Source organism: Hyperolius riggenbachi, chromosome 12 (genome assembly GCF_040937935.1).
Source record: "Hyperolius riggenbachi isolate aHypRig1 chromosome 12, aHypRig1.pri, whole genome shotgun sequence".
Taxonomy (NCBI): Eukaryota; Metazoa; Chordata; class Amphibia; order Anura; family Hyperoliidae; genus Hyperolius; species Hyperolius riggenbachi.
In genome coordinates, this window is record NC_090657.1 from 147,200,301 (window position 1) to 147,224,618 (window position 24,318).

General features: G+C 43.1%; 1 protein-coding gene across 1 annotated transcript in view; it reads right to left on the reverse strand.

Annotated features, from left to right (window-relative positions):
* The window catches only part of LOC137542284 (protein-glutamine gamma-glutamyltransferase E-like), an 86,779-nt gene extending 62,684 nt beyond the window's left edge, over positions 1-24,095 (reverse strand). The window contains exon 1 of the mRNA XM_068264083.1: positions 24,052-24,095. Coding sequence (XP_068120184.1) covers positions 24,052-24,058 — 7 coding nt within the window. The 5' untranslated portion in view covers positions 24,059-24,095. The remainder of the gene's footprint in view (positions 1-24,051) is intronic.
* Positions 24,096-24,318: the final 223 nt, after the last annotated feature.

Genomic DNA, 24,318 nt, shown 5'->3' on the forward strand with positions numbered 1-24,318 from the left:
CCGCTGCTACTACTACTACTTTGCGCTCTCCGATAAAGGGGAGATCAAGTGTTTTTGTAGCTACACTTGTTATGGGTGTTAAAGGTTATGATGTTCCCAGTTGCTTTATGACCCTTGCAAGATGGGCCCCCAGGCTGTGCGGGTCGAAAAGGGAAAGGTTGTGACTATTGGAGGACCCATCAAAGTTTTGCTGGAGGAGGACCATAATTTGTAGTCACGCCCCTGCTTGGGCACATGATCACTGATTAAAGTGATCAAATTGACAATTAGTTTGTCTGATCACCTGACTGATCTTCTGTGTATGATTCCTGGTTTTGTAAATAGTAAATAATTAATATCACTCACTGCACTGCCGTCTTATTTCTTCTGTTCCAGGTCTGATAATTAAAGCAAACCTGTAACGTCACAAAAAAACTGTTAGATACTTACCTAAGTAGAGAGAAGCTTCTGGATGGTCCAGAGGCTCCCCCCGATATATCCACAAGTCCACCGCTGCTGTGCAGGGTCCCTCTAAACAAATCCAACAAGAGCCTGTCAGATATGTTTTCATGGCCATGCTTACCTCCATGTACAAGAACAGCCAAGTGTGGCCACAGTAGGCCAAGGTTGCTCGTCCATATGCAATGTACCCCCCTTCCCCCGTGACATATTATAGACCAGCTGTTATAGTATTGGAACAGATGGCTGGCTGCATGTGTTATGTTGGTAACCATGCACAGTGGAATTATAGACCAGGCACATGTTGGTTTCTAGGGATTAGGAGTGTCAACAGTTTAGTAAATGCAAAATGGTCCTGAAGTGTACAGGGGCGTAGTCCAAGGCAGAACAGGTTAACTTGCCTATATCGATGCAACTCTACATCTTCCTGACACTTCCACTTTACAGGAAGTGTCGGAAAGATGGAGAGCACATACAACGCAGTGCAGAGAGGCATTGGTGTAGGTAAGGTAACCCCTTCTGCTGGGGACTATACCCCCGTACACACTAGGACAGTTATTTGTTTCGTGAAACTGCTCCTGCTCACCCTTATTTCTAACTTAGTTTTCAGTTGAAATTGACTTCCAACAACTTTAAATGGAACCCAAGGTTAGAGACATTTGGAGGCTGCCATATATATTTCCTTTTAAACACTTCAATCACACCCTTGAACCAAGAATGCAGCTAATCTTGTCAGATGGGTATCGCGTAATAAATAATGTCGCCTATTAAAAAGGGCGCCTCATTCACATCATTGCAAATCTTTTCTCTATTGGTGCTGGGTGTATAAAAAGGGTGACGCGTTGAATAAAACAATGATATCGTTTGAAAAATCTTTTGTGAAAATATAGAACAAATTTATCACTGGTTAGTGGTTACGCTGCCAGACTGTGCCTGCACCGACTGGTGCCAACTTGCGAGATAACCAATCCGCCTAGCGGAGGACCCAGGAGGTGAGGAGGATGGCAAGGGAGCGATCAGCTTGAAGGGAGCTGGAGGAAGCCCCAGGTATGTATAAAACATTTTTTTTTACTCATCTCAGGTACCCTTTAAGCAATGCACATATCTGTTGCCTCTTTTTCAAAATTAAATATGTTAGGATACAAAAAAAGCACAGCGCAACATCAAAAAGTTAAAGAAAGAAAGAAGATGATTTTACTGCTTATAAATGGCAAGTAGATGCAAAAATGTCGCCATGCATTTTATTGAAGTATGGATTTGATTGATTTACTGGAGTTAGCTTGTGTGCAGTTACACTTATCCTTTAAATACCGGTGATATAATATGCAGGTTGCTATGCTTTTACTGTGACTCATACCAGAGCTGCCTCAACATCTACCTCTTCAGTATTACACAGCAGTACTCATGCTGCCTCGCAAACATTACAGATGATTTATAAATCTGGCTTCTGGGCCTCTGGAAAACCAGCTATACCACCTATAATTTGAAGGATTGTTCATCCATGAATTAATACATCTATTTTCGATCCAATGTAATTTGATAAATTATACCGTGTGCTGTAAAGCCGTGTCTCATGTGCCATCACACCGTGGTACAGCAATGATAATAATAGCTCAGCAGAACAGGGTAAGCAGAGTTCATTAGCCTCTACCAAATATGGTTACATAAAATATGTAGAGCTTGTTTAAAGATTACATTAGATAGTTATCCAGGTTATAAGGCATGCATCTATTAAAGGACAACTGAAGTGCGTGTGGTATGCATACTGCAATATTTATTTCCTTTTAACCACTTATGTAGTTTGCAATGGGTTATCTACATTCTGCAGGACTTCGGTTCCTGCCCAGGGACGTAGATATTCGTCCATTCAATCAAACCCTGTTACCATTCATTAATCTAAGTCAGCATGTCAATGATCGCCGTTATCAATGAGATGCCGTGATCATTATAACTCTCAAAGTAACAAATCCACGCATTACTTCCTATTCGCATACTGTATTTCTATTTCGCTAATAGGAAATAATGTGTGAGGACACCTTGTGGCCAAATAGTAAAATTACATCTACATACATTTTAATAAATAGACCCACCACACATACATTTAAACTTAACACCTCAACTCCCACACTATCCCATTCTTACTAAAAAAAAAAAAACATTGGTAAAAAAAAAATTCAATTGAAAAAAAAATACATAAATAGTTACCTTAACCTCCTTAGCGGTAACCCCGTATGTGACACGGGGTAAGCCGCCGGAGGGTGCCGCTCAGGCCCTGCTGGGCCGATTTACATATTTTTTTTTTGCTGGACGCAGCTAGCACTTTGCTAGCTGCGCCAGCACCCCGATCGCCGCCGCCGTGCGCCCGATCGCCGCTATCCGGTGCGGCGCGCGCCCCCCCCCCCAGACCCCTGCGCTGCCTGGCCAATCAGTGCCAGGCAGCGCCAAGGGGTGGATCGGGTCTCCCAATGACGTCCCGCCGTCGCCATGGCGACGGGGGAAGCGCTCCGGGAAATCCCATTCTTTGAACAGGATTTCCTGATCGCCTATCGCCGGAGGCGATCGGCGGGGCTGGGGGGATGCCGCTGAGCAGCGGCTATCAGGGCTCGCTACATGATTTAAATTTTTTTTTTTTTTAAAAACTGCTGCGCTGCCCCCTTGCGGTATTTTTCATACCGCCAAGGGGGTTAAGGACTGAACTTTTCAAATATGTATGTCAAGAAGGTATAGTACTGTTTATTTTGAAAATATGGGCTTGCAAATAGTGATGGAGGCAAAACTGAAAAAAAAATGCACCTTTATTTCCAAATAAAATATTAGCACCATATATTGCACTAAGGAAATATTTTAAAAGTTGCAATAACCGTGATGAATGGGAAAATAAAATGTGTGAGTTTTAATTATGCTAGCATGTATTATTTTAAAACTATAATGGCCGAAAAATAAGAAATACATTTTTCCATTTTTTTTCTTATTTTGTTTTTCCATTGAAATGCATTTAGCATAAAATAATTCTTATCAAAATGTACCACCCCCAAAAAGCCTAATTGGTGACGAAAAAAACAAGATATAGATTGTGTCATTGTGATAAGCAATAATAAAGTTATAGGTGACTGAATGGAAGTAGTGTTGAATGGTGAAAATTGCTCTGGTACATAGTTACATAGTTATTTGGGTTGAAAAAAGACATACGTCAATCGAATTCAACCAGAGAACAAAGTACAACACCAGCCTGCACCCTCACATATCCCTGTTGATCCAGAGGAAGGCGAAAAACCCTTACAAGGCGCCATCCAATTATCCCCAAAAGGGAAAAAATTCCTTCCCGACTCCAGATGGCAATCAGATAACATCCCTGGATCAACATCACGTGGCATTACCTAGTAATTGTAGCCATGGATGTCTTTCAACGCAAGGACAGAAGGGGAAAAACCCCTCAGTAGTGAAGTGGTTAAAGAATACCAGTTGCCTTGTAGCCAAGCTGATGTATTTGGCTGCAGTAGTGTCTGAATCACACCAGAAACAAGCATGCAGCTAATCCTGTCAGATCTGACAATAATGTCAGATACACCTGATTTGCTGCATGCTTGTTCAGGGTCTATGGCAGTGGGGTAACAGAGGATCATAGAGGATGTCGCGGGACAGGAGAGCGACAGGGGGCTGGTAGAAGCCTCAGGTAAGTGGCAGTTTTTGTTTTTAAAAAGAACAGAACCCCTTTAATTTCCTTTTAAACAATAACGGTTGCCTGGCTGTGCTGCTGATCCTCTGCCTCTAATACTTTAACCATAGACCATTTTGAGTATGATAAGTTTCAAACACAAAATCATGCCAAAAAATACATTTAAAGAGGCACTCTAGTGAAAATAGCATTTAATGATAAAATTCCTTATTGTTTACAATAATCATTTATAGATCATTAATCATTGTTTACCAATTGTAAAATCTTTCCTCATTCTGATTTACATTCTGAAACTTATCACTGGTGGTGACATCTTCAGTTCTGCCAGGTAATCTGTGCAGATTGTTTGTTTAAAGAGTTCTATGCACAGAGGAAGATATTGCTTGCTTGGCAGTTGGAAAAAGCCGTTAATTCCCGCAATGCAATAAGGTTCACAGACAGCAAACTGTCAGGACTTTGGTCATGACATCACACTGTGGGAGGGGTTTCACCAGAATATAAGCCACACAGATCCTCCTGATCATCTAATCGAGAAAAGGAAAACCTTTCTGATGGGAAAGGGGGTATCCACTACTGATTGGAATGAAGGTAAAGTTCCTCTTTAATTTAATTTTCATTTTCTGCCTGGCCACAATTTTCCCTCTCCAACTTTTTGGCAGAAAACATGCAGTTTTTTGCATGCATTTTTTTCACATTAAAATTCATGTTCATGTGCAAATTTTCACATTTATTCAGGTTTCCAGTACATGTAAAAATTTGCATCCGAATGTGAATTTTAATGCAATGAACACATTCAAAATAACAAGGCCCTGCCTTAGGCTAAGCCTGACTAAGCTATTTTTTCCTGTATGAGTAAGGCTTGTCTATACCGCCAGAGAGGTTAGTGAAAACATTTGAATAAGGAATGCAGGGACCACCCAGAATACGTTTTATCTGTTGTGCGGGGAGGGGGGCATGGGTTATCAGTGGGTGCTGCTGTGGGGGGAGCCTCTAGGGTTTTTACCTTCTCCAACTAGAGCAAGGAGGTGACCCGGTCATCAGCGGTTTGTTAGGTTAGCACCAGATCACTCTAGCCCCACCCCCATTTCATGTATGACATCCTAATTATGTTTTCACGCAGTGCAGTGTGGTGCCAAAAGTAATCAAAGTGTTTGGGGAGCCCACATATGTCCATGTTATATTTACATTATATGGTGCAGCGGTGGGGTCACGGTGATAAAGGTGACAAACTTCAACTAAAGCGGTTGATGCTGTGCTAGAATAGTTCCGGTAACGGCACCCCTATCGGCAGCCATGTTTTCCCTATGTCGGACATTGGTGCTGAACTGGAAAGTGCCAATCTTATATTGCACACAGTACAATAAAAACGTTCTATTTTCCAGTGTATTTGACCAAAACGATCAAATCAAATGAAAGTTGAAAACAATGTCTTTAATTTCCCACAATTGGCACAAAAAATAAAAAATAAAAAAATATTGTTTCCCGCTATCTTTTTAGCATGTACAGCGGTGGAAATGGGAGCGCCTTCAAACAGAAGTTATACCTGAATTATTTATCTGCATGGATGTGCAGAGCTCCAGTAACTACTATATTACACACCTAGCACTCAAAACAGGCAAAGGAGGGTGTTAGCTTCAATAAATAATGTGTGCACAGATTATTACCTAGTAGACTTCCCCACGACGATGACTGACCCTCTCGGGGAGGCCTAACAGTAGTCTAGCAATAAAAACATAATATTCCTTGTGCTGCTAATCATAAATGGTATACACTTTTCATCAAGCAGACAGACAAATGACAGCGCTCAAGGCTGCACCTGAAATGAAGACCAACAGAAGCAATGCAGAGCCCCACTGAGGCTAAATACACGCCTTGAATGCAAAACAGATGCAAATTATGTACTAATTCTTACCTAAATATTTTGAATGCAACTGAAGCAACGAATGCAGCTAGCTACTAGTATACTTAAGTTCAACCTGCACAGCGGGAGACATGGCAGTGCCTTCAAACAGAAGTTATACCTGAATTATTTATCTGCATGGATGTGCAGAGCTCCAGTAACTAGACTATATTACACACCTAGCACCCAAAACAGGCAAAGGAGGGTGTTAGCTTCAGTAAATATTGTGTGCACAGATTATTACCTTATAGACTTCCCCACGACAATGACGGACCCTCTCGGGGAAGGCCTAACACTAGACTAGCAATAAAAACATAATATTCCTTGTGCTGCTAATCATAAATGGTATACACATTTCATCAGACAGACAGACAAATTACAGTGCAGCCTTGAGCGCTGTCATTTGTCTGTCTGTCTGGTGCAGCGTTGAGCGCTGTCATTTGTCTGTTTCATTTGTTGATTAGCCGTGATTGCCTCATTAACAGGAAAAATCCGGGTAGAATTCATGAGTCAGTTTCAAAATCCGTAAATTAATCATGGCATTTCCTGATTTTTTTTCAACCACGGCTGAATAAGTCTAATCCGTGATTGGGGGTATCCGAGCATCACTGCCAAATTCGATTCGGATTTTAGCCATGATTACATGTAGATTCCGTGATCACGGATTTGACTTTAACGTTAATAGTAATGCCCCCATACATGCTACAATCACCAAAATTGCATGCATTATAAAGGTGATCAGTGGCTACAACTTAAAAAAAAAATTCAAAAAGAACCTTTAGTTTTTAAGAAAATCGATTTTAAAGTTTCAAATGAAAAAATATTTGTGATTAAAAACCCGCCAAAACCCACCAACTTTAGCAGTTAATAGCAAAATGAGGTCGTAATCGGCAATCGTCTCTCGATCACAAATGCCGATCACGATTGCACCGATTTTTGCGGTTAATAGCAAAGCCCCCTTACATGCTAGAAACACAAAATTTGCCAGATATGTTAAGAACAGTGGGAACAAGAGGAAAATTTTTTCAAAAAGACCTTATAGTTTTTCAGAAAAGTTTCGAAGGAAGTTTCAAAGGAAAAAAGTATACCGTATATACTCGGGTATAAGTCGCAAAATTTAGGACTGATTCAAAGTACAAAAGTGGGGGGGTCGACTTATAGTCGCATAGTCCTAAATTTTGCGACTTACAGCCTGAGTGGGGTGAGGGTGTGTGTTATGGATGTGGGGTGTGTGTGTGTGGAGGGGTTACTCACCATCCATCGCTGGGCGCAGTGTCCTCTTTTCCTCTCTTCTCCCTCACTCGCGCGTCTGCCCCCTTAAGAGAGATGGTCCGGCTCCCGATGTCACATGACGTCGGGACCGGAAGTTACCGCGCGAGTGGAGGAGAAGCGAGCAGAAGAGAGGAGACTGCGCCCAGCGGTGGATGGTGAGAGGAGACTGCTGCAGCGGCGGGGAAAGCGGGCATGGAGGCAAACATCCCACCTTCCACAGCCTCTATCCTCCATCTACTTCCTCTCCCACGCATCCCCTTGTGCTGATACCAGCGTCTCCTGTGATGATGTCATCACAGGAAACGCTGGTATCAACGCATGGGATGCCTGGGAGAGGAAGTAGATGAAGGATAGAAGGTGAGATGTTTGCCTCCATGCCCACTCTCCCCACCGCTGCAGCCTATACATGGGGGCAACTGTACTGGCTACCTACCTATGCTGCTGGCAACTATACTGGCTACCTACCTATACTACTGGCAACTATACTGGCTACCTACCTATACTACTGGCAACTATACTGGCTACCTACCTATACTAATGGCAACTATACTGGCTACCTACCTATGCTACTGGCAACTATACTGGCTACCTACCTATACTAATGGCAACTATACTGGCTACCTACCTATGCTACTGGCAACTATACTGGCTACCTACCTATGCTACTGGCAACTATACTGACTACCTACCTATGCTAATGGCAACTATACTGGCTACCTACCTATGCTACTGGCAACTATACTGGCTACCTACCTATGCTAATGGCAACTATACTGGCTACCTACCTATACTGGGGGCAACTATACCTGGCTGCCTACCTATGCTGGCTACCTATACTGGAGGCAGATACCTGGCTGGCTTACCTATAGACTCTATAGACTTACCTATAGACTTATACTTGAATAATTGGAAAAGTCCACCTTGTGAGGGTCAAATTTTGGGGGTCGACTTATACACGGGGTCGACTTGTATCCGAGTATATACGGTACATGTAAATGCAGTAAATACATTAACTGTCATTTAAATGTATACTATTTTCCTTTGAAACTTTAAAATCTATTTTCTCAAAAACTATAAGGTCTTTTTGAAAAATTCATGATCACGAGCCGGATTTGGACCATGATCACGAGTGCATTCGGAACTGAATCCATGATCGAGAGGCGATCAGGAATTTGGAATCCGACCTCGTGATCATAAAAAAACAGCTCGTGATCATGGGTAACCCATGATCACGAGGCCGTGGAGAGCAACACTGGACATTACATTAGGAAAAAAGGCATGTAGGAGACCTGTATGTGAAATAAAAAGTTGGGAAACGGGTCTTTACTGTATGTGCTGCAAGATGTAGTTTTTCCTTAATACCTGTGAATGGGTGCTACATGGGTCAGTTACCCTATCTATGATTCAGGTAATACATTTAATGGCTAATTATACATCATTTATTACAAGCTTTCAAAACTTTACAATTCATGTTAAGCCATGATTCAGAGCTGGATCCGAACTGGGAATGTAACAGTGGGCTATATGCAATTAACTTTGTCTCCTTAGTTTTCTCATTGTCAATTTAGAATAACTTTTCATCACTTCAATTGGAAAAAAAATACCAAAATGTACTGTAGGTGCAAAAGTACTGTCAAAATAATTTTGGGTATTTTTTTTCTTTGTTTGTTTTTCTTGTTAGTGGTTTAAAGGGAATTTTACTGTCAAGTTTGAAAATATTACCTAAAAGAAAACTTGCATACGGGCCAGAGACTTGTATATGATTTTGTAGAAATAATTATCAATCTGACACCCTGGACTATATGCAGTTAATTTTCTCTTAGTTTTTTCTAGAGTTTTCTAATAGAAGATAATTTTTCATTTTCTCTTTAAAGGGAAGGTTCAGGGAGGGTGGAGAAAAAATAAAAATCAATTTCCACTTACCTGGGGCTTCCTCCAGCCCGTGGCAGGCAGGAGGTGCCCTCGCCGCCGCTCCGCAGGCTCCCGGTGGTCTCCGGTGGCCGACCCGACCTGGCCAGGCCGGCTGCCAGGTCGGGCTCTTCTGCACTCCAAGTCCTGGCACTTCTGCGTCCCACGCCGGCGCGCTGACGTCATCGGACGTCCGCCGGGCTGTACTGCGCAGGCGCAGAACTACTGCGCATGCAAACTGTCCAGATGATCCTCGTATACCGTGCTGATAAACTAATTGGTTCCACCCAAAAACTGACCAACATTAGGAACATTAGAATTTTGGCAGTACTACTTTTGAAACTTTTTTAGGTTGCTGGAAACGTATTTTAAACAGAAGATGAAAACATTTTGCCCATGGCCCTTATTCAAATCACTTTTTCTCCTGTTTACTCACACCTGAACTCAGAGCTTCCTCTCTGCTCTAAAAGATAAGCAGCAGCATAATAATATTTAAAGAAAAAAATAATTCTTTGTTACAGCCCATACAAATCATGCAATAAATCTGCAGTGTGACTACTTCCTGCTTTCATGGAAGCAAAGATAGGGTTAACATCCTGTGTTTACAAATTATCTGCTCTGCCATGGCAGCAGAGATTCCTGAACAGACACAGCTGAAAGCTCAAACTGCAACTTGTGATTAGTCATAGACGAGGGGGGATTAAACAGGCCAAACTCTCTAAATACATACAGGGTGCATTTCTCTATGTTTTCCTTCTGTCCTGTGCAAGAGTTCAGGTCCCCTTGAAGCATTCAAAGCAGTACAAATGCAGCAAGTATTTGAGGACTAGATTCACATAAACAAGTATTTACGTTTTGGACTAGGAAGAGTGGAGTGACTGGCACTAATGGAATCTGACATCATTTGTCAGAAGCAAGTTCCTTAAAGCCATGCACTTGACTGGTAAATTACCTTTACCATCTATTTTTATCACGTTAATACCTAAAATCTGTTTTTTACAAGGACCATGAATTACATAACTCACACCTATGATTTAATGCACTCTTATAAAATGCTATGCATCCATAAGTTTTATTTGGGACGGCTGACGTTTATGTTTAAGACTTTAATCCTGTATATAAGATTATGTATCAGGGCTAACCCATTACTGACAAAATGCATGCATACAGTAACTTTTAACACAAACAGCAAAAAAAAAAAAAATCAAATGTTGTCAAGAATGGAGGCTATTAGTTATCAAAACAAAAGCGAACATAAACTTAATATCTAAAGGTGAAAACTGCTACAAAGTGGCAGAACAATTACTGGCAGAGTGAGTGTCGTCCTGTGGATACACATCCGGATCCCTTTCGGCCATATTAGTTTAGGGAAGGGTACAAGGGGGTTTATTATTACTGTAGGGCATACGAAAATAAAATATAAAATATAAATTATAAAATATAAATATACTAAAATGCATATTTATATTTTATAATAATACGCCGGCGCTTACTGGTCTAATTTACATAATACGAGCGAGGACCTAAGGTTGCATGCGTACATCACATGGGGTCGCCGAGGAGCATGGTCACAGGGTGCCCAAGTGGCATACAGCGAATGCGCAGTGTTATATGTCCGGGTCCGAGGGCACCAACAGTGGCATCCAGAAGTAAAGAACGGGGCCAATTACCGGAGAACAGAGTGTGATGCTGGGGCATGGGCGGTGCAGTAAGCATCTGCACAACTCACCACAAACAGTAGGTGTAATTTTTTAAATATTTCTAAGTGCTAACCTTTAAAGCCACACTCCAGCAAAAAAATAACAATTTACCGGAGAACGGAGGATGACAACTCCCCCCCCCTTGGCCCCCCACACAGTGGGCATCATTTTTTTAAATATTTTTAGCGCTAAGGTATCCTTTAAGAACAGATCCTCCCTTATATGCTAAATACGCACATCCCTATAATTAATGTACAAAAGGAAATAATCAACAACAAGAATTTAAAATGTGAGTCAAGCAAAATATTATTTCAGCCTGAGCATGTCAACTGAAACTTCAGCCATGTGTGTCTCTTAATTCTGTGCTCCTTTTTATGGTTGTCTTTTAAAATACAAAATGTGTGATAATGTTCAGGCAGGACGAGAATAAAAATGTAATAAATGAAATGAGTATAATCACCAGTTGACATTTTTACAGGAGTATTCATAAGAACCTTGCTTGCTGTTTCACCTCTGCTTGGAACGGTTTGATTCTCACGTGGCCACATAACATGATGAAAAAAACGATGTATGCATTTGTACTTGTTGTATTGCTAGATGTCCTAATGGTACAGAGTTGTAACTTTTCATGTATCTATGCTCCCCAATATTTGTTTTGTACTATATATATATAACGATATGGAAGATGAATTTTGACTTAAAGTTACTTTTATTTGACCAGCAAGTAATTTTTTGAAGAGAAATTACATAGGTGTCTACCAAAAGATAATAAGACAATATACTAGAGGCATTATTAAGCTTTTCTCAGCTTTTGTTTACATTTGAGCAAAAAGTGTCCAGTCCAAAATTATTCATACCCTTCGCAAACTGTCACAGTCTGTGGGAAAATCCAAAGTTCTATCCCATTCCAAATAGGCCAAGCTGTTCTAAAGCATCCTAATTACCCTGATTAATTGGGAACAGTTGTTTTAACCTTCTTGGTGGTAACCCCGAGCAGGCCCGGCCCTAGACTTTTTGCCGCCCGAGGCAAACTTTGAAGAAATCGCCGTCGCAGCCCCCCCCCTCCAAGCCGTGGGTGTAAGGGGCCGCCGAGCTGGAGGGGATAGCGGGCAGGAAGGGGGTATTGGCCTAGCGGCGGGGAGGGGGTTGGATCCTCCCCTCCCTCACCTGGGTCCCCCGTCCTCTGCTCCCCTCCAGCTTTAAAGAGTCAAGTTGCCGCTGCTATTGTAAGAAGCACGGGCGGGGATTACTCACCTTTTCCGCGTTCCAACGTGCGCTCCACTGACGTCACTTCCTGTAGCGCCGTCCACTTAGAATACAGTGGGCGGCATAGCAGGAAGTGACGTCAGTGGAGCGCACGCTGGAACGCGGAAAAGGTGAGTGATCCCCGCCCGTGCCTCTTACAATAGCGGCAGCAACTTAACTCTTTAAAGCTGGAGGGGAGCGGAGGACGGGGGTCCCAGGTGAGGGAGGGGGGGTCTGACCCCCCCTCCCCGCCGCTAGGCCCAATACCCCCTTCCTGCCCGCTATCCCCTCCAGCTCGGGCAACCCCCCACACCCACGGAGGGGCGGGTGCCGCCCCCCCAGAAGTGCCGCCTGAGGCAAAAGTTTCACCCCGCCTCACGGGCGGGCCGGGCCTGACCCCGAGCTGAGCTCAGGGTAAGCCGCCGTGGAGGATTTCTCAGGCCCTGCTGGGCCGATTTTCATAATTTTTTTTTAGAACACGCAGCAAGCGCTTTGCTTGCTTCGTGTTCAGGTCGATTGCCGCCGCTCGCCTCCCCTCCCTGCCGCTAGGCCCAATACCCCCTTCCTGCCCGCTATCCCCTCCAGCTCGGGCGACCCCCCGCACCCACGGAGGGGCGGGTGCCGCCCCCCCAGAAGTGCCGCCTGGGGCAAAAGTTTCACCCCGCCTCACGGGCGGGCTGGGCCTGACCCCGAGCTGAGCTCAGGGTAAGCCGCCGTGGAGGATTTCTCAGGCCCTGCTGGGCCGATTTTCATAATTTTTTTTTTTGAACACGCAGCAAGCGCTTTGCTTGCTTCGTGTTCAGGTCGATTGCCGCCGCTCGCCGCCGATGTGCCACTACCCGCCACGATACAGGGACCCCCCTGCATACCCCTTGCGCAGCCTGGCCAATCGCCGCCAGGCTGCGATATGGGGTAGATCGGGACTCCCTGTGACGTCACAACGTTGATGACATCACTCCGTTCATCGCCATGGCGACGGGGAAACCCCTGAAGGAAATCCCGTTTAGAACGGGATTTCCGGATGGGCTTGATCGTCGGCGGCGATCAGAGGGGTGTTAGGGAGGCCGCAGGGAGGGGTGAATCTTGTAGCTATCGCTGGGCTAGCTACATGATTAAAAAAAATGAGGCTTAAAAATCCTCCCGTGGCCGCGCAGCCGCAGAACAATTAAACGCCAGGAGGGTTAGTCAACTCAACAGGTGAAAAACAGCAGCTCTCTGCAGTTGGTTTGTGGACATTCATAGCTAAGACAAAGGAGTTCAGTGAGGATTTGCGCCTGCGCATTGTGGCTGCTCACAAGTCAGGAAAGTGCTACAAGGCCATTTCTAAATGTTTCCATGTTCCAGTGGCTACGGTGCAAAGTATTATTAAAAATACAAGAAGTTCTGCACTGTGGAAAATCTCAGTGGACAGGGTCGGAAGCCAAAAGTGACACCTGTGCTGGCCAGGAGGATAGTGAGAGATGTGAAAAAGAATCCAAGGGTCGCCAACAAGGCCATCCTGGTGAATCTGGGCTCCACTGGTGGCAATGTCTCAAGGTAGACAATCCAACGGATACTGCACACTGCTGGGTTCCACGGATGCAGACCAAGGAGGACGCGCCACTTCTCCATATAAAAGCACACAAAACCTTGCTTGGCCTTTGCATAATGCTCATCTGGACAAAGAAGGAGACTTCTGTTCTTCTGTGTTACGGTCAGATAAAACAAAAATTGAATTGTTTGGTCACGATGATGTTTCCTTCATTCAGTGTAAAAAAGGAGAAGCCTTCAACCCAAAGAACACCATCCCCACTGTCAAACATGTTGGTGGGAACCTAATGCTTTGGGGGTGTTTTTCAGCCAATGGACCAGGGAACCTAATCACAGTAAACTGCACCATGAAAAAAGAGCAATGCAGGAGGATTCTCAACATCAACAGGCAGTCTGCAGAGAAACTTGGCCTTGGGCACCAGTGGACATTTCAGCATGACAATGACCCAAAACACACAGCAAACGTGGTGACAAAATGGTTAGCAGACAATAACATTAGCGAGTCCTGACTTGAATCCAGTTAAGAATCTGTTGAGGGAGCTAAAGAACAGGGTGATGGCAAGAAGACCCTCCAACCTGAAAGATCTGGAGCTCATTGATAAAGATGAATGGGCAAAAATACCTGTGGAGACTTGCAAAAAAATGGTCTGCAATTATAGGAAGCGTTTTATTGCTGCAATGGCCAATAAAGGCTTTTCTATTGATTATTGAGAAGGGTATTATAATAATCAATATTGAAAAAAATCATCAATATTAGAAAAACGTTGATGGGGCCCCCTAATGTCCACAGCCTTTCCCTTGCTTCTTTTGCACAGTGCAGGAGCCCATCTTACATGGATCATAAAACAAGCAAGGCCATCAGGATCTTCACACCCATAGCATGTTTAGCCACAAAAACACCTGATCTGAAGGGGCCATCCCACATCCCTGGGCCCCCCTGCAGACGCTGCTCACATGTAGTTAAGCCCTTTCCCATACCAACAGTTTTTATGCCCTCTCCAATGAGAAAAAAACATCTCCACCAGTCACGGGATGGGTCCAGTCAGTGGATGGGTCCCTTTGACCCAGTGACATAGCTAAAAAGCTGGGGTCTCCAGTGTGAGTTTTACATTGGGCCACCTCAAGTAATTGATGTGGAAGACAGCATTTGAAACGTTGAAGCCACACTTACAACGGATTGGGAAATTGGCTCTGTGAGTTACCCCAGCCTTGCGTTGCATACAGTGAAGCATACAGTCAATGAAAGCATGATTCACTGTAAAGTTATTGCATGCAGTGTATTACTATTATTACCCCAATGCACCCGCCGCACTGTGAATGTCATATACAGTAGGTGGTGCATTGCAGTGCAGTAAGCTGGATTACAGAGTGGCCACTACACCTCAATGCACAACTGTGAATATTCGTCTTCATTTTGTAAGTGCACTTTTATCTTTGCAGGAGAAGAAATAAAGCTGTGAGCACAACAGCCACAGCCACCACACAGCACAGCTTACCGCCAGGTCAGCCAGCCCAGTATCATCATCAGGGCAGCCAGCCCAGCATCACCACCAGCCAGCCCAGCATTACCACCACCCAGCCCAGCATCACTGCCAGCCAGCTCAGCATCACCAACAGCCAAGGCAGCCAGGCCAGCATCACCACCAGCCAGCACAGCATCACTGCCAACCCAGCACAGCATTACCACCAGTCAGGCCAAAGCACCACCACCAGCCAGTCCACAGCACCACCACCAGTCAGGCCCTGGCATCACCACCAGACAGCACAGAGTCACTGCCAGCCAGCACAGCATCACCGCCAACTAGGCCAGCCAGCCCATCATCACTGCCAGCAAGGAACAGCATCACCACCAGTCATCCTGCATAGCTTCACCAGGCCAGCCGGCAAGCAGAGCTTCAGCAACCAGTCCGCCCACACAGCATCACCATGCCAGCCAGCACAGTATCACCACCAGGCCAGCCAGCTGTCACAGTATCACAAGGCCAGCCGAGCACAGCACCCCGGCCGGTCAGGTGAGGACAACACGAAGCCAGATGATAGTATTTTGCAACACAAACAAAAAAAGGAGAATCGTATGGGGAAAAAAACGGTATAATCATCATTATTTGTAAGACAGTTTTTGTTAAATTTTGCTTCCTGAAGTGAGGTATTCCATACTTCAGAGTGGATCTATATTAGGCAAACTTAAAAGTCATGTTTGTTAAAAATATCCATCTAAAATAGCTGCTCAGGAAATAAGCCCTTATGAGGACTACAGACACCAAGAATACACAGCTGACTTATGTGACTCTCCCATAATGGGGCAGTCATATTGTTTTTTTCCCCAGGCAATAGGATGTCATCTTCAACGTGATTTGCACATACCAGACATATAATATTCTCCTACAATGGCACTGTGCAGTGGAGATTGAAATTTTTGGTTAGTCAAAAATTTGGGAATGAAGCTCCAGAGAAGTCTAGTCCTAATCCTGAAATCTAACCTCTATTCCATGTGAAACTCTGGCCAGCAGCCAAGTCTAGCCCGCAGAGCCATCAAATTTGGCCCACTTTGCGTTATGTGTGGCCCACTCTAGCTCGCAGCGTCCAAACTTTCCTTGCTTAACATGTTTGAAGGGTTTTTATTGCGGCAGGGATGATTAAGGTTAGCCGTGTGTAGGGGGGGGAGGTTAAGGTTAGCCGTGGGGGGTGCGGTGTTAAGGTTAGCCATGGGTGGTTAAGGTTAGACTGGGGGGGGGGAGTTTGTTTAGGCATCGGTAGTTAGAGGGTTCAGTGTGAGAATAGGCTTAGGTTTGGCTGTACTATAGTTTTTTCCACTTTAATAGTAGAATATCTGTAAATTCACGGATATTCTACTTCTCTGGGCACCCAAATATAAAACTTCAGTTCCAAATACGTATGATTTACACAAATCAACATTATCCCTTAACAATTTTTAACGTTGGTCGAGCTTCAAAGTTTACTTGAGATCAGAAACACCATTGCAAAAGTTATGTCCAAGCTCTCCACACAACTATAATTTCACTTATATGTTTATTTGCAATGCTAAAGCTCATTTCAAGAGAAATTCCTCTTTCACTGTGGAGTTTCTCTGTGACTCCCTGTGGAAATTAAAGGAGCACTATCGCAAAAATTGTAATATTAAAAATGCATGTAAACACATACAAATAAGACATTTCCAGAGTAAAATGAGACAAAACGTACACATTTTGGACTAGCCCATCTCCTCATGGGGGATTCTCTGGGTTGTCTTTAATTTCAAAAGCACTTAGTGAATGGCAGTTGCTCTGTCCAACTGCTAAAAAAGTGTGCAGCGAGCAGGGAGGCTGTCCAGCATCATTATATAAATCCTTTTCAAGGAGTGTCTTTATGAAGAATAAAGGCCATGCTGAGAATCCCCCATGAAGAGATGGACAAGACCAAAACATGTCGGTTCTGTCAAATTTCTACAACCCATTGTAAGTGACAGCAAGATGGGAGAAAAGTAATGTATGGCTCATTTTACTCTGGAAGAAATACACTTCTTATTTGTATGTGTTTACGTGTATTTAAAATTTTACAATTTTTCCTTTAAGAACACTCCTTGACTCCTTGAAAACAACTTTCTGGCTGTGTGACAGCGGAGATAGAGATAACTCTTTAGTATTTACAGTCGTTTTCAGACCTCTCTTGGAAAAATATTTCCAGAGTTTGCAGAAAGCAAAATGGCATCCGCAGGAAACAGAGACTGCAAATTCTGCAGCTTGAGCCATTGGGGTGGAATAAAAATGTGCTCTAGTAAAATGATACGTACTGAGAACATGGCAGACATGGGCTCAGGTATAGGAAAGTTTAGCTCTGGCTTGCTTAAAGAGACTCCAAGCAGTAAATAAAATCAAAATCTCAACTTACCTGGGGCTTTCTCCAGCCCACCGTAGGTCGGGAGGTCCCTCGGCGTCCTTCTGGCTCTTCTCCCAGGCCTTCGCTTAGAAATGGCTCCTGGCAGTTCCCGGCGACACTGGGCCCGAGTGTCAGGCTCCTTCTTCCCGGAAAGATGACGTCAGTTGTCACCACAGCGGCCGGCGTGACAGTAAGGTGCATGCGAGATTAAACCGCCCATGCGCAGTACTCTCACGCCGGCCGCCGTGATGACGCGAGGCGGCCGGCGTGGTGACGACTGATGTCATCTTTCCGGAAGAAGGAGCCTGACACTCGGGCCCAGTGTTGCCGGGAGCCATTTCTGAGCAGTGCCTGGGAGAAGAGCCAGAAGGACGCCGAGGGACCTCCCGACCTACGGTGGGCTGGAGAAAGCCCCAGGTAAGCTCAAATTTTGATTTTATTTACTGCTCAGAGTCCCTTTAAGACCATATTCAAATGATCAAATAAAAATTTTTGTATGTGATTTACTAAGGCAAGCGGTGAAAAGCAGAGAGCTTTTCAGTGTGTTAACATCAAATATCTAGTAATGTGATGAGAAATTTCTATTTTAAAATCCTTGCATCTGATTGGAGGTTTGAAGTGAACATCATGTAATATCACTGATCTCTTCTGTACATCACCCCCACCCCATGAATACAATTCTGATATTCATTATTCACACAACAACAGTTACAAGGTAAATTTTCAGTTTAGCATATTTAACCACTTGACACCTGAGGCATTTTTCCTCTTGTGGACCAGAGCAATTTTCACCTGTCAGCGCTCCTCCCTCCCCTTTTCCAATAACTTAATCATTACTAATCACAGCGTAATGATCTATATCTTGTTTTTCTTGCCACCAATTAGGCTTTCTTTGGGAGTTACAGTATGCCAAGAATAATTTTATCCTAAATGCATTTTAACATGAATAATAAGAAAAAAAAATATAAAATGCATTATTTTTCAGTTTTTGACCATTATAGTGTTAAAATAAAACATTCTACTGTGGATAAAAGCCACACATTTTATGTGCCCTTTTGTCCCGGTTATTGCAACGTTCAAAAAATTTCCCTAGTACAATGTATGGCGCCAATATTTCATTTGGAAATAAAGGTGCATTTTTTCAGTTTTGCGTCCATCACTAATTACAAGCCCATAAGTTAAAAATTAATAGTAATATACTGCCTTGACATACATTTTTAAAAAGTTCAGTCCCTAAGGTAACTACTTATATATTTTTTTTTTTATGTAATTTTTCCCCCCTTTTATAAATAAAAAAAAAAGTTTGGGTATTATGGGAGGGTGTGGGAGGGAAATAGTTAATTATATCAGCCAGTGTGGGGATTTTTATTAAATAAAAAGCAATTTTGGTGCATTATACTATTTGGCCACAAGATGTCCTCAGTCGTCATTTCCGATTCACGTACGTAAGCACGTGAATCGGAAGTAATCCGTGGCTGTGTAACCCAGGAAGATACAATGAATGCTGGCGTCTCGTAGACGCTGGTATTCATTGAATCTTGGACTTAGATTTATGAATGGGACCTGCGGTCCGATTCATTAACTTCCCCTCTAAGCGGCGGTAACGGCGGTGCGCGCGCATGCGCGAACGGGAGCGAGCGGCGGCTGCATGCCGCTGCAGACTTGTTTTCACGGCCCTGGTGCATCCAGTCTTTTTTCCAGGGCCGTGATTATACTGCACGGCATGCAGCAAGTAATTAATAACAATTTTGCCATGTTCCTGATTTTACTTGTTGTAACTACTAGTTATGAAAAAACAAAGCATAAGCATTACATAGTTTGATTCAAAAAAGACATCCGTCCATTAACCAGGAAAGAAAAACACCATTCTCACATATCCCAGCTGATCCAGGGGAAGGCAAAACACCTTATAAAGGCCCATACACATTGGGCAAAACTGTGGCCACAAATATGTGGCATGCGCATGTCTGAGCGACAGTTGCCCCATGTGTATGATGCACGCGCCACAAACTGTTGCCGGATAGTGAAGTTGCCGTGCGATTGAAAAGTTCAATCGCCGGCAACTTCTGTCTCCGCAACTGTCGCTAGTCCGCCATGCGTACTGCGTGTGTATGCAGACTAGCGACAGGAGACAAACGCAAGTGAATGGAGCATCCGGCCGGGAGATGCTCCCTTCACAGATAGCTTCCACTGCATCTCTGCCTTTCTGGCGAGACGTGTGGATAGCTGTCGCTCCCTGGTCTCTCGGCTGCATGCAACAGGGGACAGTTGTGCCCCGTGTGTATGTAGCTTAAGGCCTTGGTCAAGTAGCTTCAAAAGGAAAAAACTCCTTCCCATCTCCAGATGACAGTCAGATAAATGCCTAGATCAACTCTCCCGGGAATTACCTAGTAATTCTAGTCGTGGATGCCCTTCAATGCAAGGAAAGCACCAAAACCCTCTTTAAATGCAGATATACAGTTTGTTATAACTACGTCCTGAGGTAAGATATTGCAGATTTTAACCACTCTTACTGTGAAGGACCTCTTTCTAAATAGATGGCAAAAACCTTTTTCCTCCATACTCAGATCATGACCCTTGTACAACCCTAGGGAGAAAAATCTCATCTGCCAAGCTTTTGTATTTTCCTTTGATGTATTTATACATGTTAATAACATCACCTCTCAGTCACCTTTTTTCTAAGCTAAATAAACCCAGTTTGTCCAACCTGTCTTGGTAAGTGAGATCTTCCATCCCTCTGATTAAAAAAAAACTCCAAATAAAAAGCATGCAGGGATGTTTTAAGAGCTTTTCGATAGGTAAAAAAAAAAACGACGGCCCAAATGCAATTAACTTTTTCTTCTAGGTTATATTTTCACAATTTGTCCATAAATTGCATTTGAAATTACTAGCAAGCAAAAAAAAAAAAAAAAAAATACCCAAAATAATTTTGACTGTATTTTTTCACCTACTTTTTGGTACTTTTTTTATTTTTATGGAATGCTGAAAAGCCATTTTAAACAGTAGATGAAAAATAACTCCCTAGAAGAAAACTCAAGAGAAAAGTGAACTGCATTTGGTCCATCCTATTTTTACAAAAAGCTCTAGAAGCATCCCTGTATCATTGATTTCCATACAAGTATAGATACTTCATATTCTACTTAGAGTCTTATTTTTAAATTGAGTAAAACTGCCTCTGGAGATTTCTGAATCAGTGTGGAGACATATTTCCATACAGACAAAGTCTCCTGAAGTGAGCTTCACATATAAACTTAAAATCGAGACAAAACAACCACAATTCTTTCTATAGGTGTAAGCTCCACTTGACTAGAAGTCTGCAATAATCAAAATTAAATTTAACTCCTCTTTATGCATGCTTGTCCAATAATCCTTAAAGCAAAACATGCATAGTGGCATAAAATAAAAAAAACCTTGTTTCCCTACTCTGTATTGCCCATACATACACAAGTCAAGTCATCTGTGTAAAATTTACGTCTCCCCCAGCTTACAGAATTGCAGTATTCATATACATCTATAGTCATTACATCTATAGTACATCATCAAATTAATTCAGAAATATTTGTGAGCATCACTGTATCAGCACAGGATATGGAGTTTGTTTTTCACCAAAATCACTTAATCCTGCTAGAAAGAAAAACATTTGTGATGTGTTTTTTTTCAGTCTTATCAAAGGCAATTAGTATTCAAAGCTCAACCCTTGCAGCACTGCCCACATAAATAATGAACTTAAAGAGGAGCTACAGACTAACCAGCAAGCTCATGGTGAACCAGAACTCATTGGAGTGTGTGAGGGGCTACAATGGTCCTAAAAGCCCCCTTACTAAAATACTAAGAAAAGCAAAAGTTTGCCTTCTTAAAACACAAAGAATTTCTGATAATTCAGGTTGGAGTGAGCTTGAGATGTCTCCCAGTGCATCACTGCTGAATGTATGCAAATTAACCATTGTACCCTTAGAAGCTAAACACACCCCCAGAACCGCTGGAATGCAATGATGTGTCACCTTGTTAATTTGTACAGAGCCATAATAATCCAACATGCATACAGACTGTTTCGGATTGTTTGATCCTCATCAGTGCATGGCATGGATTATTTTGGCTCTATGGAGTAGGGCTTGTAACACCGAGAGGTACAGACTAACCAGCAGGCTTATTTGTTTTTGTTTCAGTTCATTAAAAGCATAAAGAAATGTTTGAAAATTATGTGTATACAAATTTTGAGTACTTCTAATAAATATATTTGTCAAAGGTACTTAAGATATGTTTTTTCACAAAAGAGTGTACTTGACAAACACCATCTTTAATAAAGGGGTACATCCTGTAATAAATGTTGAGAAATATTTCCGCAGGTGAAAAGAAGCTCACACTCCAAGAACATTCTTTGACCTATATAAATTCTGGGACAACAGTCCGAAAGGTTCTAAAGATAGGTTTGTTAAAAATGTCACCATCGTATTAATACATACAACAAACATCAGTCAAGAACACAACATGTCATAGTATAAGGGACACAATGATGAACAACTGTAAAAGTTAAAATGCATGGATGCATGCATACACAAATGTGTTAGATGCACACTTTAACCTCTTGACGACCAGCTAACGCCGATTGGCGTAAACTGGTCGTCTGCAAGTTTCCATGGAAACGGCCGCTCGTTCGAGCGGCCTTTCCATGTCCATTCACGGAGGCTGTCTCCGTGAACAGCCGGAGAGCCGCCGATCGCGGCTCTCCGGCAAAATGTAAACACGCGGGGAAGAAATCCCCGCTGTTTACATCATACGGCGCTGCTGCGCAGCAGCGCCGTAAGCCAGATCGGCGATCCCCGGCCTCTGATTGGCCAGGGATCGCCGGCATATGATAGGCTGAAGCCTATCCTTCAATGCGCAGGACGGATAACCGTCCTGCGCAGGCCATGGAGGGAGAGGGAGGGACGGGAAGCCAGGGAGCGCCGAAAACGCTGCGGAGGGGGGCTTTGAAGAGCCCCCCCCGCAAAGCGCAGAGAGCCGGCGGCGATCAGACCCCCCCAGCAGGACATCCCCCTAGTGGGGAAAAAAGGGGGGAAGTCTGATCGCCCTGGCTAAAACCTGATCTGTGCTGCGGGCTGGAGAGCCTACGCAGCACAGATCAGCCAGAAAGCCACTGGTCGGCAAGTGGTTAATCAGAGTAAAATGCAAAATGACTTTCTTTCTGGCTACTGTAGCTGTCACTTACAGGAAGTGTTTTAAGTCTGATAGTTATCGACTGGTTTCTGACTAGTCCATCTCCTCATGGATACTTACTGACTCACAGTTGCTCAATCCAACAGCCAGAATATTGTGCGAGTGAGGAGGCTGGCTGGCTGACATCTTTGCACAGATCTTTGCCGAGAAGTGCTTCTAAAGTATGAAGGGAAATTTAGATTTGCCCATGAGGAGAAGGACTGGTCCAAAACCTGTAAGTAACAGTGTTATAACCACTAACTATAAGTGAAGAGCTGCATAGATATAAAGTCATTTACAGTGCATTTTTCTATGTAACAAATTTACATCTTATATGTATGTAAACATGTGTTTTTGGCATCCTGCCTCTTTGAGAATGCAAACTGATATGTACATGTTATAGTCTTGGTGGTGGTCATCCTGATTTTCTCCTACAGGAACTGTGTGGAAGGGTAAGCAACGCATCCTAAGAAGAAATAACAGAGACAACCGGAGCACAAATAATGCAGTACGACAAAAAGTATAAAAAATGAAAATTAGGTGAAAATTAATACCGTAGGTTGTATAGGGAGCAACCAACCACTGGAAGCAGGTGGAGATGCACAAACCCGACTCCACTTAGGTACCCAGAGAGGGTGGTGGTGGTTTTGAAAAACAGCAGTAAGATTCTGACATGTGGCATCGGCCACATGGTGACCAACTTAGCCCTTACAAAGAGGGAAACAAACACAAAGTGGGTGGGAGGCACCCAGGAATATATAAAACTGAGCTAAAAATAAAGAAAAAAAAGAGGAAGTAGGCAGAGACCAACAAAACGTTGTTGTCTGTGCTTATTAAAAATTAATTATATTTATACAAATTAATTTGTTATTATTGAGGCAAAGCTCCCTCCTCATCTTTCTGTTTTCTTTGTTTTTAACTCAGTTTTTATACTCCTGGTCACCTCTTACAATCTTTGTCCTACAGGAACTGGTTTTCTAGAAAAAGGCCTAAAAATCTCTTCAACGACTGCCTCCCAATTTGTCCATTTACAGTTATATCAGGTGACAAATGTTAGGGGCATCAGATCTGCTCTGAGCATCCCATGACACCCCTCTCATGGAAAAATGTCATCTGCAAGATGGGTCCTCTCTTGCACATCCAACTACCATCTGGGTACAATCTGGAAATATCAGGCCATAAGAAATTACAAGACAGACTCTGATCTACACTTTGCTATCAACCAACATATACTACGGATCTACAAGCCTGTACTGATCATTATTCTTATTCACACAACAGCACAGCTCCAAAAACATCGCTTCACTTACCTGTCATTGCTTCCTATAAACTCCCTGGTGTGAATCAGACAATGCCCATTTATAATATGTCAGCAAGGCAAATCTAGGCTGTATTTATAACTGAAGCAAGCTCTCCTCCTTCTTGAAGTCATTACAATTTAAATTAGCTGGGTGAGGCTAAATATACTTTCATTTGGTTTGCGACACTAGACAGCAAATGCTTTCAAAACAAGCTCATTTAAAGTTAGGGAAGATTTTGAGCTTAGACACAACATTACATTGATGTGACTCTCTGAA